The following is a 16,794-nucleotide window of genomic DNA, read 5'->3' as shown; positions in this document are numbered from 1 at the left end:
ATCAACAGACAACTAAGGAAAAATTCAGATCTAACCAGCAAGGTGGATTCCTTAGACAAAACGCTCAAAACCCTGGAAACCTCAATCACTGAAATTCATCTCCATCAAGCTCAATAAACTCTACTACTTCAGAAACTGGTGGCTGCACAGACCTCAACCTCCACTCAACTTGATGCTAACAAAAAGAGGGAGAAAGATGTTATTCTAGTTAGCCAAGGGAAGTCAACAAGCGAGGGGGAGCAAGTGCTCAAAATTCAAGTAAGCAAGGTAATTGTTCCAGCAGTTACTTTCCCAAAGCCCCCAGCCTTAGACAGCATTGATCTGATCAAGATAACAGCTGCTTAGTTGGAATTAAATGAGAAATCTAAAAAGCTTGATGTTGTAGCAGTTGAGAAAGAACTGGTTGATAAATGGAAGAAGATTGATGAAGAAATTCAAAAGAAGTTTGGTCCAATTGAGAAGAAAGACAAGGTATTTTCTCACTTCTCTCAGTTGAGACAAATTTCAATCAATGAAATGAGCTTAGGGAACTTAGAAAGACGCCAACCCTCAACAATCAAGTCTCCAAAGTCCAGTGTGATTTTTAAGCCAAAAAGAAATTATCCAAAAATCTCAGACAAAAATCCCCTGGACCTAGGGGTGAGCGCGGTGCGGGCGGTGCGGTTTTTTCCTCAAACCGCAAACCAAACCGCACATGCGGTTTGATCAAATTTCCAAACCGCACCCGCACCGTGTACCCTTAAAAACCGCATAAACCACACCACGAAAATGCGGTGCGGTGTGGTGCGGTTCACTGCGGTTTATACTTTACAAGTTCAAAAAATTTAAACAAATACAAAACTTAAATTTAATAAAATTTCCGAATAATATCACAAAGTTCAATATTGTACAATAATGCAAATTAGAAATTACACACCGGAAAATTTAATTTTTTTAGGAATTCAATTACAAAACAAAATAGCTTAAAAATGCAAAGCAAAAGACATACAACATCTCCAAAATCTAATCATCTGTTCTTGAAAGCTCTTCTGCAAAACTGACCTTTGCATAAAATCTTTAGTCCCCCCTCTCCTGGCCTATTTCTTACAGTACTACTATTAAATAATAGACTCAAATCATGAGCACCTACTACTTAAAATGTATCAAAATGTAAACTCTCTGTGGATCACAATCTCCCTTTGAAAAACCTGGTGCACAATTGTTTCAGGGCCTTTCACATCATTAGCATAATCCTCCTACATAAAAACATACAAGTACATTAGCTAAACTAGTTTATTCTAATGAATGATGATTCTGTATAGAAGTACAGAAGAGTAGCAAGAGCATCAAAAGACAAGTCAAACAATAAATTAAAGGCTTTTTATATATTGACAAAACCAGAGTTCAACCATACTACCTTGGTTCAGATCGGTTGTACCATATATCAACATAATAATCTCATGTGCATTACTTTTGCAGATTAATATTATTAATGCTTCTGTTTTCTAGGCAGGTTATTAATGCCTCTGTTGTGATACATCAATATTCAACAGCATCAACAATATTAATACAAAGTACAAACTCTGCAAATATATAGGATACCTTACCATTACTAAGATAGCTTCCTCAGATTAAGATTCCTGAGCTAATCAAGATCAACAACTTCCGATACACCTGAGCCATCTATAAAAAAGGAGGAAAAATCAATTAAAAAAATATATACATCAGCTGATTTGTTTGGAGTTATTAACAATAATGAATTATTACCGGAAGCATAAGACTGATATGTATCGATATCTTCTAGCACTGAGCCCATATCTAGTGGCAGCGAAGATGATCTTATCCAGTTCTGACAACAGATCAGTGCTTGTACCATGACAGGATTTAAAGAACTCCGAAAGGAATCAAGCACCCTTCCTCCGGTACTGAAAGTTGATTCAGAAGCTACGGTGGAGACTTGAACAGCAAGAACATCACGAGCCATCTCTGTTAATACCGATATTTAGTTGAACTCATTTTCCACCAAACTAAGATATCAAAATCCTTGTTTTTTCTATCCTCGTTACGCTCCATAAGATACCTATCGAGCTCATTTTTTGTATCCAAAGCCTCATCTTCATCACATTCCTTATCAAATTCAAATTCAAATAGATTAAAGGAATCGTCATCATCAGAATCAATCATGGTGCTTCTGTCAAGATTAGCTGGTCCCCCTTGAGGAGTGACATCTTCAGAATTTTTTAACTTGATTTCATTAGAATAATGACTCATCAACTTTGACAAACATTCATTCAAGGAAGATACTATTGCATTAACATCATCCTCGCCATATAGCTTCCTCAAGCAGCAAGTTACAAATTTCAGTTTATACCTCGTATCCAGTACCACTGCTACATAAAGCAACATATTTTGCTTTTCAATATTTCCCCAGTACTTATCATATTTCAGTTTCATCTTTAAAGCCATATCCTTCAAATTTAATTTGTCACTTAAGCTCCACTTCAAAAGCTTTCCGCGTACAACACACACTTCATGAAAATAAGAATTAGAAGTGACAAATAAAGATGCACTGAACTTAAGAGTAGCTTCATAAAATACTTTTAAAAATCTGCAGAAAAAGACACAATTTTCCCAATCTTTTGAACCCGGTGGCCCTATCAAACTCTTTCCGTTCTTATCCTTGTCAACAAAATATTGCATATATATCTCATCTTCCTCTTCTAAAAAATTGAATCCATCAACAAATTTTAGTGCACTATCCAACATTAAATAAGTGGAATTCCACCTTGAACTAAAGCTTTTTCCTCTTTGGAAGTATTTTTCACACAACTTTGAAACCTTGCTAATCTAGAAGGAGAAGCTCTGACATAACTAATCGCATTACGAACAGTTGAAATAGAATTATCAATATCTTTTAGTCCATCAGTTATAATTAAATTAAGGATATGAGCTGAACACCTCATGTGCAAAAAATCTCCATCGCAAATGGATGTTTTCCAGATCTGCAACCTTTTCTTAATATGATTAACAGCCACACCATTAGAGGCTGCATTGTCAAGAGTAATCATAAATACTTTATCAATACCCCTTTCTTTTAAACATGCCTCGATTGATTTACCTATTGTCTCCCCTTTATGATTAGCAATTTGACAAAAATTCAGAATTCTCTTTTGCATTTTCCACTCATTATCAATAAAGTGTGATGTTAATACAAGATAACAAACATTTTGGATGGAAATCCAAGTATCGCTTGTTAAAGAAACTCTCTGTGAATTTCTAACCAAGTAGTCCCTTAATTTTGACTTCTCAGAATTATACAACTTCATAATATCTCTAGCAATCGTAAAATGCGAAGGAACGATAAATGGAGGACAAGCAACGCTACAAAATAACCTAAACCCCTCCTGCTCAACAAATCTGAAGGATAATTCATCGATAACAATCATTTTAACACAAGCAGCCCTACAATCAGATTGACTAAACCCCACGGCGACCAAATTGCTAGCACTACCACCACTTTCAGATCCAAATTTACTTGTTTTTTGAAAGCACAAAAGTTTTTGTTTTTTATCCTCCACTCTATATGGATATTTCGGACACTGATTTATCAAATGGTACCTAATGGTACTGGTACCATGTCACCTAGTACCAACCTTATAACTCTTATCACAATAGATACAAATAGCTCTCACATCATCTGTGTCAGATTTATCTATCGTAAAATGGTCCCAAACATCACTAGTTTTAGAAGAAGATACCTCTGGTTTTCGTTTTTGTGATGAAGGTATCTTCTCACTGGTTTCATTGGTCATTGGAGTCTCTCCTGTCTCATTAGTCAGTGGAGTATTGACATATTCCGAGCTTTGTTCAGTGTCCATCTAAAACAACAAGTCAACTGTTAAGTGTTAAAAATTGATTAAAATCAAACAATTAAACAAATCTAACAAATAATTAGAAGTTACCTAAATTGGAATCAAGATGATTGCAGTTGCAGAAGCTTGCAGGATCAGAAGTGGAAGAAGGATAATTTGAAATTAGAAGCTGAAGTGGAACTGGGAAGTGCGAAGTGGCCAAGTGGGAAGTTACCTAAGCTGAAGTGCTTGTGCGGCTACTCTAGTAGAGAAAATAATAACCTAGATACCTAAACTAAATACCTAAATAAGTATTGGGCCATAAAATATAAATATTCAGTGGGCTGAACAGACAGAAATATAAGTATATTACTATATTATATATATATAACATATTAAATATTGCGGTGCGGTGCGGTTTGAACCGCATTTCAGAAATTTAAAACCACAACCCGCACCGCACCGCGCGGTTTATTAAAAATTTAAACCGCAACCGCACCACGAAAATGAAAAACCGCGTTTTGCGGTGTGGTTTGGTGCGGTGCGGGCGGTTTTTGCGGTTTGTGCGGTTTTCTGCTCACCCCTACCTGGACCTATCATATGAAACCCCTAGGCCAGATGAAAAGAAGCTGCTTGAAAGGTCCATATCTTTCTTCAAAGACCCTAGAGACTCAGTGCTAAAGAAAAGGATTGCTAAAATCTACAGAAATGGTAAACTAATCTGTGTAGTGGCTGGACATCCACAATTTGCAGAGGCTAAGAAAGAGGAAAAGGTGAGGCTCAAACAATAACAAAAGCAAGCTGCTTTAGAATCAAAGAATCAAGCCAAGAAGCCTGCAATCACAGAAACTATTTTGCCAACTGAGAATCTGGGTGAAGGAAAGAAAGAAGAACCAAAGCAGACAAAAAGGAAGTTTAGATAAAAGATGCATGCAAAGAGGAAGATAAATTTTAATGAAGACAAGAAAGACTACATGATAGCCCAATATACAACCTCAAGCCAATCAGCCATGCCTACTGAGAAGGAACCTGAATTCAAAGTTGATCCTAACATCACCTTTCATGGTGATCTTGTTGTTTCTAAGGATGAACCTATAGATTGGGACAACTTGCCTCTTCCGGATCTAAACCTTCCTATATTTTCCAAACAAAGGAAGACAAAATAAAGAGTGGTCAAAACAGTCAAGCCTACTAAGCTCAAATCCAAGCAAGTGGCCAAACCCAAACCTACTGTCAACAAAGGAGATCAACTCTTTATTTGTGACATCAAAGAATTTTCTGACATAAATCTCTATCTGGATGAGCTTGAAGAATTCAGATCTATTGATGCCTACAAGCACCTTCCAGATAGACTAGTCTTCAGGTACAAGGGTAGTAAAGAAATTACATGGCCAGTTCATAGAATTCTCAATGAAGGTTACACAACCTTGGTAACTGTCTTCTCCTCAATTAAGAAGAACTTTGAATTTAACATAGTTTCCAAGAAAATGGTACTAAACAAGATTTTGGATATAAGAAATAGCTGGAGAGGATCAAATGCACTCCCAAGAATATTGACTATTACCTTCACTGGAGATAGAGTGCATTTGAGGCCATACTAGATCATGGAGTTCAAGGATGAAAAGAACATTAGAAGATTCTTCAGACTGGAAGATCAGCTAAAGATTGCAAGTAATGAAACTCTAAAAGAAATGCAAGAAAAGTTGGATCTAACAAATAATGAAGAATCAGAATTCTACAGACAACTCTAAAACCAGATTGAAGAGAATGATGTGAAGCTGGGAAAGAAGCCAAGGCAATCAAGGAAATGATCTTAATTTGCTCAATCTAGAGAAGTACCATAAAAATGCTCTGTAAGACACTCTACAAATCTTTCTTTGTAAGAATTTTCAATAAACTGCAGCACTTGAAATTTTGATCTACTGTACTTCATTATGTATTCATAGAGTGCTTTGTTATCATCAAGTTTCTCTTAATTTATGGCTAAAATTTTAGTAGACATAAATTGGGGGAGATTATTAGGAGTATGTTGTGTACTTGATGATAACTTGAACAAAATACTAAGTAAATTTTATATAAGTGAATTTGTAGCTTTCAACGGATGATCACTTCAACATCCGTTGAAAGAGTAGCTTATGTACAATAAGACTAATATCACATTTCTGCATACTTGGATAGATTAGTAAACTAGATGTTATAGATTGTACAAGTTAGGTCAATTCTCATATTGATATGTAAGATAGGATGGTCAATTGTAAATAATAGATGTCTTGTAATCTTGTGTAAATAAAGTAGAATTAACTATAAAAAAAATAGTCTCAACGGATGATTTACAAAGCTTCAACGGATGATCAACATAAGTCTCGACGGATGATCAATCTAAGTTCCAACGGATGATCAGACAAAGTTCCAACGGATGATCAATCTGAGTTTCAATGGATGTTCAAATTCAAAAAGAGCGGTTGATAGTAACTTGACAGTCACATGCGTTGATTGTATGCAAATGGAATGTGGCAGCCTGTTTGAAAGATTTAGAGAACAAAGAAGCATTTCCATGCTAAATAGATGATATTCAAAGATGATGGAAAGAGAAGTGTAGGAGCATGAAGTTAGACTGGATACAATTTGTCTTATTATCATGTAACTTGGTGATATATAAATCAAGAGTAGTAAGTTGAATTGTATCCAAGTTAGTAAGCAAAAACTAGAGAAATAGATAAAGCAAAATCTGTAAAGAATTTCTCTGTAGTTCTTATTGTTCAACTTGTAAGAAGCTGTGTACTATTTGTATCACAGAGTTCTCTACTTAATATATATCTCTGGTGGAAAAGTTCAATCCACCAGGAAATTTTTAAATACTTGTATTTAATTGCTTTGTTATTTAATTTATGTTATATTCTTATTCCACACCATTACAAATCAAACACAGTTATTTATTGGTAGAAGAATCATTCTTAAAATAAAAAAGAAACCATAATTACATTCAACCCCCCTTCTATAATTCTTGTTTAGATTGTTTGGGAATAACATTTTTTTTACCAAATTCTTCTTGGGGACATGCGATATTGCATGCAGCTTCTTTATTTCGGTTAAGACCGACTTCTTATCATCAGTATTCCCCTATGTAACTTGTATATGGTAAAGAACCAAATATCTCTCATTTAAGAGTTTTGAGTGTCAAGTTTATGTTCCGATATCTCCTCCCCAACGAACAAAAATGGGACCCCAAAGAAGGCTAGGGATATATGTTGAGTTTAACTCTCTCTCAATTATTAAATATTTGGAGCCCATGACTGATGATTTATTCAAGGCAAGATTTGCCGATTGTCACTTTGAAAAGACAATTTTTCCTGCATTAGGGGGAGATAAGTACAATTTGAAAAAGAAAAATAGGAAACTTTGTGGAATGCAGTATCCTTGTCTTATTATAATCCTCATACAAATCAATGTGAACTTGAAGTTCAAAAGATTATCCACATACAAGAAGTGGAAAGTAGAATGCCTAATACATTTGCTGTTATCAAGACAGTGATAAAGTCACATAGACCACCTGTCAATGTTCCTTGTAAATTCAAAATTTTAGATGAAGATAATAAAGTTTTTCTAGCAAACGAGTCTAAATCCCTCCAGAAGCGGCGTAGACCAGCTGGATCCAAAGATAAAAGTTCTATAAAATCAAGGAAACTAGATAAACAAGTTGGTATATCAAATGACATCAAAGAATTGATTACTAAAGATACGTCTTTCAAGGATGATCAAACACCTGAAATTATTGACAATGAAGAGATCTTGATAAATTATGTCATTTCAGGAAAAAGGTGGAATAAAGAAGAAATTGTATATATTTGCATATGCAGCTGCACTTGACATTTCTGAGGAAATTGAGAATCATGAGCCTAGATTGACCTATGAATGTAAAAGAAGAAATGATTGGCCAAAGTGGAAAGTATTGGATTTTAAACGCAGCGGGGGCATGGCATAACACTTTTACACATACAAAATCCAAATAAAAGTATATAAATCGTGAATAAAAATTCGAGGGATCGAATCTAACCTTTTAAAATAATTCGGAGACAACGATCAGAGATCCTTAGCAGTTGCTCCTCAAGTGTGAAGCACTCCACCGGTATCCACCAAGAAAACGATATTAAGGAGGAAGAAGGAGGTGGAGAGAATTGGGTTTTCCAAACTTTTTGGGTTTTCGGGTTTGATGTGGGTTAGAATAAAATAGGGTCTATAATAGTGTATTTATAGGCAAAATTTTCAGCTGAAATTTTCCCATAAATAATATTATTATTATCCCATTTATTATTCTCATTAATAATTAAAACACCTTTTAATTATTAATCCTTTTTCTAAATACTTTAGAAATAATTCTCTCTCTTGATTTAATTTCCAAAAATTAAATCCTTAATTAATAATATTAAGAACTTTTCTTAATTAATTTATAATCAATTAAATCTCATTTAATCAATTATTAAATTTGCCAATTAATTATTTATTTCATAAATAAATAATTATTAGTCTTTATTAATTAATTCCTCCACCATTAAATCATTCTCTTTTTATGGTGTGACCCTGTAGGTTCAATATTAAGCCGGTAGTAGAAATAAATAATAATAAAACTATTTTATCATTATTTATATAAATTCTCTAATTTATTAAATATGATTAATTAATTAATCACATTTATTCTACATCGTGAGGGATACTTCTCAGCATATCGCGACTATCCGGATAATATGAATTCACTGCTCAGAATATCAAGAACCTATTCAGTGAATAGTTATCGTACAATAAACTCCCTCTACCCTACAATGTCCCGATTAAATACAAGGCATGGATCTCGTGTCAAGCCTATCTAATTTAATCACTTGCTTACCATTTACTATGCGTAGTTCTATGCAAATTAGAAACTCCTTTCTAATTTTATTCACTCTGGCCAGAGATTCCTGAACTAGCATAAGTGGATCAGCCTTGAACATTCGCTTCCTTCACTGGAAGGGGTAGATCCTTTATTGATCATACACTATCTTCGTGTACAAATTCCTATACCCAGAAGAGCCCTAATAATTGTCCCTGGAGACTAAGAACTAAACCAAAGCATAGTTCAGTGTACACAAGATGACTATGATAACCTCAAGTATAAGGATACTTGTACAACTATCACTAAGCGAACAACTGCTGACACGTGAGTGAACTCCATCAGTTGTTCAGCTGGGCGAGTCATGTTCAGTGAACTTATTCTATAATAAGCACCTACATACTAGCTATAGTGTCACCACACAAATGTCTATGAGAACAGACATCCTTCATAATGAAGCAAGCATAGTATGTACCGATCTCTGCGGATTATTAATTACCAGTTAGTAATCCTACGATCAGGAACTATTTAAGTTTAGAGTTATCATCTTTTTAGGTCTCACTATTATGATCTCATCATAATCCATAAAAAGCTTTACTCTAAACTATGGTATATCTTATTTAAACACTTAAATAGATAGAGCCCGTAATAAAAACAAAACAAGTCTTTTATTAAAATCAATGAAATCAAAACAGATTATATAAAAAGTTATTCCTAAATCCTAATACATGATTGGACTTAGGACATATTCCTTTCAATCTCCCACTTGTACTAAAGCCAATCACTCTGGTATCTAATACCCATCTTGTCTTTATGACGATCAAAGTGACTTTCATAAAGTAGCTTTATGAGTGGGTCTGCTATGTTGTTATGTGTGTCAACTCTATTTCAATACAACACAAAAAATGTTATCGCGCTCCCACTAACCCTTTTGTAGACGCATGGTTCATCTTCATTTTTGATAAAATCAAACTCTTTGATTGTCTCATCAAAATGAATGTTCCATCTTTCGAGAAGCTTGCTTTAACCACATATGGTTCGCAGCAGCTTACATACTAGGTTTTCATTTCTCTTGGAAAGAAAACCATCTGGCTAATTGTCAGATCTCATAGTCGTAGTAAGCAGCAATCGCAAGCAAAATCCGAACTGATTTTAACAGGGCTACAGGTAAAAGGTTTCATCAAAGTCAATCCATTGCCTTTGTTTGAATCCTTTTGCCACAAGCCTGGCCTTATAGGTCTCCACCTGGCCATCTGCTATAATCTATCTTTTGTATACCGTATACATAGATTCCATTCTGGATTTCATGGCACTATGCCATTTCTCTGAGTCAACACTACTCATAGCCTCATTATAGGTCACAGGGTCGTCATCATCAATGATCGACAACTCATTGTCATTCTTAATGACAAGGCCATATTACCTCTCAGGTTGGAGAGACACTCTCCCTGTTCTATGAATGGGCTGTTCCACAAAAGGTTGTTCAGTCAGAACAGGTGTTTCCACTTGATCCGTAGTAGTTTGTGCTTCTTGAACTTCATCAAGTTCAATTTTGCTCCCACTGTTTCCTTCAAGGATAAACTCCTTTTCCAAGAAGGTAGCATGTCTGGAGAAAAACACCCGATGATCGGTGCAAAAGTAATACCCTAAAGTCTCTTTAGGATATCCCACAAAACTATATTTTACGGATCGATATTCCAGCTTATCTGGGTTAACTTTCTTGACATAAGCTGGACATCCCCAAATCTTAACGTGTTTAAGACTCGGTTTCCTTACTATCCATATCTCATACGAAGTTTGAGGAACAGATTTTGGAAAGCACCTTATTCAGTTAATATGCTAAGGTTTCCAATGCATAACCCCATAGGAATACTGGAAGATTTGCATAGCTCATCATGGACCGAACTATGTCTAACAAAGTTCGATTTCTCCATTTAGATACCAATCTGGAGGAGTCCAGTGGGAGACTATACCATTTACTTAGAGATAATCTAGAAACACTCCATTAAAGTATTCACCACCTCGATCTGATCGAAGAGTTATAATACTATGTTTGGTTGTTTCTCCACTTCATACTTATATTCTTTGAACTTTTCAAAGGCCTCAGACTTGTGTTTCATCAAACACATATCCGAATCCAGATCTATCATCTATGAAAGTAATGAAGTATGAAAATCCACCCATGGATTGCTTAGACATTGGTCCACATACATCTATGTGTACCATTCCTAGCAAATTTACAGTCCTCTCTCCATGTCTACTAAATGGAGACTGCAGTGCCACTATAAAGTGAGATTTTCATCATCCCTTTTCTTTTATTAGTTTGTTCAATCTGAAGTAAATTATGTCACATATAAACAGACCATTATTTAAAGTACCAAGTCCATAAAGAATATCATCTCTAAGAATAGAACATTCATTATTCTTAATAATAAATGAAAATCCAGCCAAGTCTAACATGAGAATAATATTCCTCACAATCGAGGGAACAAAATAACAATTATTTCAAACAATAGTCTTGCCCGTAGGCCTATGTAAATGAAATGATTGTACATCTTCAGCAGCAACTCTTGCTCCATTTCCATCAGTAGAATCACCTCCTCTTCCTCAAGAGTCCTACTTCTCCTTGGTCCCTGCAACAAATTGCAGATTTGAGAACCACATGCGGTATCTAATACCCAAGTAGAAATTTGATTTAATGACATATTCACTTCTTTCATGAACATACCTGAATCAGAAGCGGTAGTCTCACTACCCTTCTTCTTCTTCAATTCTGCAAGGTAAACTTTGCAGTTCCTCTTCCAGTGCCCCACCTTGTTACAGTGAAAGCAAACAATTTTGCTCTCGGGGTCTTCAGCTTTTGGTGGAACCGGCATTTTCTCACCTACTTTCTTCTTCTTGGAAGAGTTCATCTTCCTTTTCTTAGGATTGGAACCTTCACCAATTAGAAGAACAGAACTCTTCTTAGGGGGAAAATTCGATTCCGCAGTCTTCAACATGTTGTAGAATTCAGGCAGGCTGACATCCAACTTATTCATGTGAAAGTTCACAACAAACTGCGAGAACGAACTCAGAAGTGATTGCAAGACCAAGTCTTGGCTCAGCTCCCCATCCATGGCAAAACCAAGTTGTCCAAGACGTTCAATCAAATTGATCATCTTAAGTACATGGTCATTCACAGATGATCCCTCAGACATCCTACAACCGAACAGCTCCTTCGATATCTCATATCGAGCTGTCCTCCCCGCCACATCATACAACTCTTGTAGATGCATGAGGATAGTGTGAGCATCCATATGCTCATGTTGCTTCTATAGCTCAATGTTCATGGAAGCTAGCATGATGCATTGAGCAACATTTGCATCATCTATCCACTTATGATACACAACGTGTTCATCATTATGTGCATCACTAGCAAGTTCAGTAGGCTTAGGTGAGTCAATCACGTATTCCAGCTTCTCAATCCTGAGAACAATTCTCAAGTTTCGAAGCCAGTCAGCATAATTAGGACCAGTCAATTTGTGAGCATCTAGTATGCTTCTGAGTGATAGTGCAGAAGACATAACGTACAAAGTAAATCTGTAAATGATAAACACATAACAATACTTAGCAAATATTCGATTTCATTTCAAAACACTATATGAATCGGGTCTTTATTCATAAGTGGCTCCCACTAGTTTTCCTAATTTATTCAACCCCCTACGTGAAAAAATTAAGCATTCATAATGCTAGTGGGAATAGGGATCCTACATTCCATTACATAACCCCGGCTGTGGCACGAAACGCCATGTAATGTTCAATAGGCAGACAACTCTTGTCAATTACATCTAATGTTATTCCCTAATCAAACTTTAGCCTCTTGAATAATTGAGTCACGGCTGTGGCACGACAAACTCAATATTCTAAGTCAAGTCTAACCCAACATTCCGTACAATTGAATCAGTCCCCAAAGGCCCACGACTGTGGCACGTAACGACCTTTAGATTCTTATTCAATGTACACATCTCTATGTAATAGACAAGTATTTCTTATTTCGAAATCAAAGCCCTCGGCTGTGGCATGAAACGACAATGATTCAAAAATAAGAACTACTTTCTATCATATTGGAAGGCTATGACCGACACAAGCCCGTTGTATCATTGGCCAATTACTACTTGATATTATTTAATTTTAGAGGGATTATATTACGTTATAATCATAATCATATTATACAGAGATTCTTCCTTTTAAATTAAATATTTCAAATCAATAATCAATAATCAGATGATTCCCATATCGGGTGGAGCATTGTCAAGAGGCGTCTCTTAATAACCCTTTCTTACAGATAGAAATCTGTTGTTGACAGAATCATCCTTTCTCTCATATCGAAAATTCATATTCAATTACGTGTTTCACAAACACAAGAATCTCATGATTGTATTCATAATATTGTTATTAAGGTTATGAAACAATTTCACCATACTAGGTTGTCTAACAAACGCCTTATGTTCATTTAAGTTCACCTAAATCTATCATCGCATGATAAACTAAGCATATATCACATATATCAACATGAATAAACATCAAGGTAGGCATGTTATATCATCTAGCACATTAGTCTAAGCATTATACATCTCTATGTATCACATGAAGCATTTAAAAGCAATTAAAAACAGTCAAAAACAGCTTTAAAACACTTCATGGAAATATAAACAGTTCAAACCTTTTATATAAACTAAAATTGATCACTCCATTAGATCCATCTCGGAAAAACGAATCCAACGGTATATTGCACGCCCAAAACAGAGTTACGAAACTCCCAGAAAATCAATTTTAAAATCAACAGATGGGCTGTAACGCATTACAGGAACGCGTCACAAGCCCTGTAACGCATTCCGGTGATGCGTTACACCCCTTTTAAGCCATTAAAGGGTGTAACGCATTCCGTGAATGCGCCACAGGTGTGTAACGCATTCCCGGAATGCGTTACACCCCTATATTTTTTTTTCTGCACCAGCCGCCGTCTTTTTCCTCCTCTCGAACAGCGTGCATGACAGACATCTGACTTCTCTTTACCCGTGCAAACAACACAGCAGACAACAGCATAACAGATGTACAAATATATACTAACATGCAATTTATATATATATATATATGATTATTTAATTACGAATTTAATTGAAATAACTTCAAAAATTCATAATAAAAAATCTATACATCATAAAATTATGAAAAAAATACCCGGACGATCTACAACACTTGTAGAACCCAGATCAACAATCAAAATTATTCTGAGAAACGATTTCTCATCAGACAAAATTAATCCATAATATAACTTGTAAAAATCATAATTAATTCATACAAGCACATAAAATTCTGAAATTTTTACCACAGATCTATATGCATACAACCTATGCTCTGATACCAATGTAGGATTTTCAACGCAGCGGGGGGCATGGCAAAACACTTTTACACATACAAAATTCAAATAAAAGCATATAAATCATGAATAAAAATTCGAGGGATCGAATCTAACCTTTTAAAATAATTCGAAGACAACGATCAGAGATCCTTAGCAGTTGCTCCTCAAGTGTGAAGCACTCCACCGGTATCCACCAAGAAAACGATGTTAAGGAGGAAGGAGGTGGAGAGAATTGGGTTTTCCAAACTTTTTGGGTTTTCGGGTTTGATGTGGGTTAGAATAAAATAGGGTCTATAATAGTGTATTTATAGGCAAAATTTTCAGCTGAAATTTTTCCATAAATAATATTATTATTATCCCATTTATTATTCTCATTAATAATTAAAACACCTTTTAATTATTAATCCTTTTTCTAAACACTTTAGAAATAATTCTCTCTCTTGATTTAATTTCCAAAAATTAAATCCTTAATTAATAATATTAAGAATTTTTCTTAATTAATTTATAATCAATTAAATCTCATTTAATCAATTATTAAATTTGCCAATTAATTATTTATTTCACAAATAAATAATTATTAGCCATTATTAATTAATTCCTCCACCATTAAATCATTCTCTTTTTATGGTGTGACCCTGTAGGTTCAATATTAAGCCGGTAGTAGAAATAAATAATAATAAAACTATTTTATCATTATTTATATAAATTCTCTAATTTATTAAATATGATTAATTAATTAATCACATTTATTCTACATCGTGAGGGATACTTCTCAGCATATCGCGACTATCCGGATAATACGAATTCACTGCTTAGAATATCAAGAACCTATTCAGTGAATAGTTACCGTACAATAAACTCCCTCTACCCTACAATGTCTCGATTAAATACAAGACATGGATCTCGTGTCAAGCCTATCTAATTTAATTATTTGCTTACCATTTACTATGCGTAGTTCTATGCAAATTAGAAACTCCTTTCTAATTTCATTCACTCTGGCCAGAGATTCCTGAACTAGCATAAGTGGATCAGCCTTGAACATTCGCTTCCTTCACTGGAAGGGGTAGATCCTTTATTGATCATACACTATCTTCGTGTACAAATTCCTATACCCAGAAGAGCCCTAATAATTGTCCCTGGAGACTAAGAACTAAACCAAAGCATAGTTCAGTGTACACAAGATGACTATGATGACCTCAAGTATAAGGATACTTGTACAACTATCACTAAGCGAACAACTGCTGACACGTGAGTGAACTCCATCAGTTGTTCAGCTGGGCGAGTCATGTTCAGTGAACTTATTCTATAATAAGCACCCACATACTAGCTATAGTGTCACCACACAAATGTCTATGAGAACAGACATCCTTCATAATGAAGCAAGCATAGTATGTACCGATCTCTGCGGATTATTAATTACCAGTTAGTAATCCTACGACCAGGAACTATTTAAGTTTAAAGTTATCATCTTTTTAGGTCTCACTATTATGATCTCATCATAATCCATAAAAAGCTTTACTCTAAATTATGGTATATCTTATTTAAACTCTTAAATAGATAGAGCCCGTAATAAAAACAAAACGAGTCTTTTATTAAAATCAATGAAATCAAAACAGATTATATAAAAAGTTATTCCTAAATCCTAATACATGAGTGGACTTAGGACATATTCCTTTCAGAAAGATGTTATTGAGGCAGGATTGAAATCACTGGAAAAATGTCAAATTTTTGGACCTATTGTCCAAACACCTGCAGGTGTAAAACCTGTTGGATATAAATGGGTATTTGTGCGTAAAAGAAATGAGAAAAAAATGTGAGATACAAGGCACGCCTTGTTGCTCAAGGCTTCTCGTAAAGGCTGAGAATCGATTATGAAGAAACTTATTCTCCGGTAATGGATGAAACAACATTCAGTTTTTTAATAAGTTTAAGGGCTTTAAATGAATTTGATGGATGTTGTGTCTACCTACTTGTATGGGTCACTCGATAGTGACATTTACATGAACATCCATGATGGATTAAAGATGCATGAAACATATAGTTCAAGACCCAGAGAGACTTACTCAATTAAATTATTGAGATATTTATACGAATTAAAACAATCAGGTCGTATGTGGGAGAATCGTCTCAGAGTACCTTTTGAAAGATGGATATGTTAATAATATAATATGCCCATATATTTTTATTAAAAGGACGAAATTGGAGTTTACTATCATTGCAATTTATGTTGTTGATTTAAACATCATTGGAACCCGATATGAACTTCAGGAAACCATTGAGTATATGAAAAAAGAGTTTGAAATGAAAGACTTGGGTAAAACAAAGCTCTGCCTGGGTTTCCAAGTAGAACATTTATCTAAATGAATCTTTGTCCACTAGTCAACATATATTGAAAAGATTCTTAAACGATTTATTACGAATACGGCATATCCAGTGAGTACACCTATGGTTGTCCGAGCACTAGAATAAAAGGACCCATTCCGCCCAAGAGAAAAGAGAGAAAAACTTCTTGGTCCTGAAGTACCATATCCTAGAGTGCACTAATGTATCTTGCCAATTGTACACTCCCTGACATTGCATTTTCTGTTAATCTTTTGGAAAGACATAGTTATGCTCTAATTCGAAGACATTGGACTGGTGTGAAACAGATATTTAGATATCTTCGAGAAACAATGGATATGGATTTGTTTTATTCTGAA

At 34.9% G+C, this 16,794-nt stretch overlaps 1 protein-coding gene across 1 annotated transcript; it reads right to left on the bottom strand.

The window, feature by feature from the left end:
- Nucleotides 1-1,968: 1,968 nt before the first annotated feature.
- LOC141685664 (zinc finger BED domain-containing protein RICESLEEPER 1-like) lies at nucleotides 1,969-2,745 on the bottom strand. Its single transcript, XM_074490756.1, has one exon. It carries the CDS (start codon nucleotides 2,743-2,745, stop codon nucleotides 1,969-1,971), a length of 777 nt encoding a protein of 258 aa, XP_074346857.1.
- Between the last annotated feature and the right edge of the window lie 14,049 nt (nucleotides 2,746-16,794).

The sequence above is a fragment of the Apium graveolens genome, chromosome 9, assembly GCF_009905375.1.
Source record: "Apium graveolens cultivar Ventura chromosome 9, ASM990537v1, whole genome shotgun sequence".
Lineage (NCBI taxonomy): Eukaryota > Viridiplantae > Streptophyta > Magnoliopsida > Apiales > Apiaceae > Apium > Apium graveolens.
Note: the sequence above shows the minus strand (reverse complement) of the source record. Positions and strands in the feature narration are given on the sequence as shown.

Bases quoted from the DNA above. Each gene is read 5' to 3' on its own strand.
- LOC141685664 (XM_074490756.1), bottom strand. From the start codon at position 2,745: ATGTTGGATAGTGCACTAAAATTTGTTGATGGATTCAATTTTTTAGAA.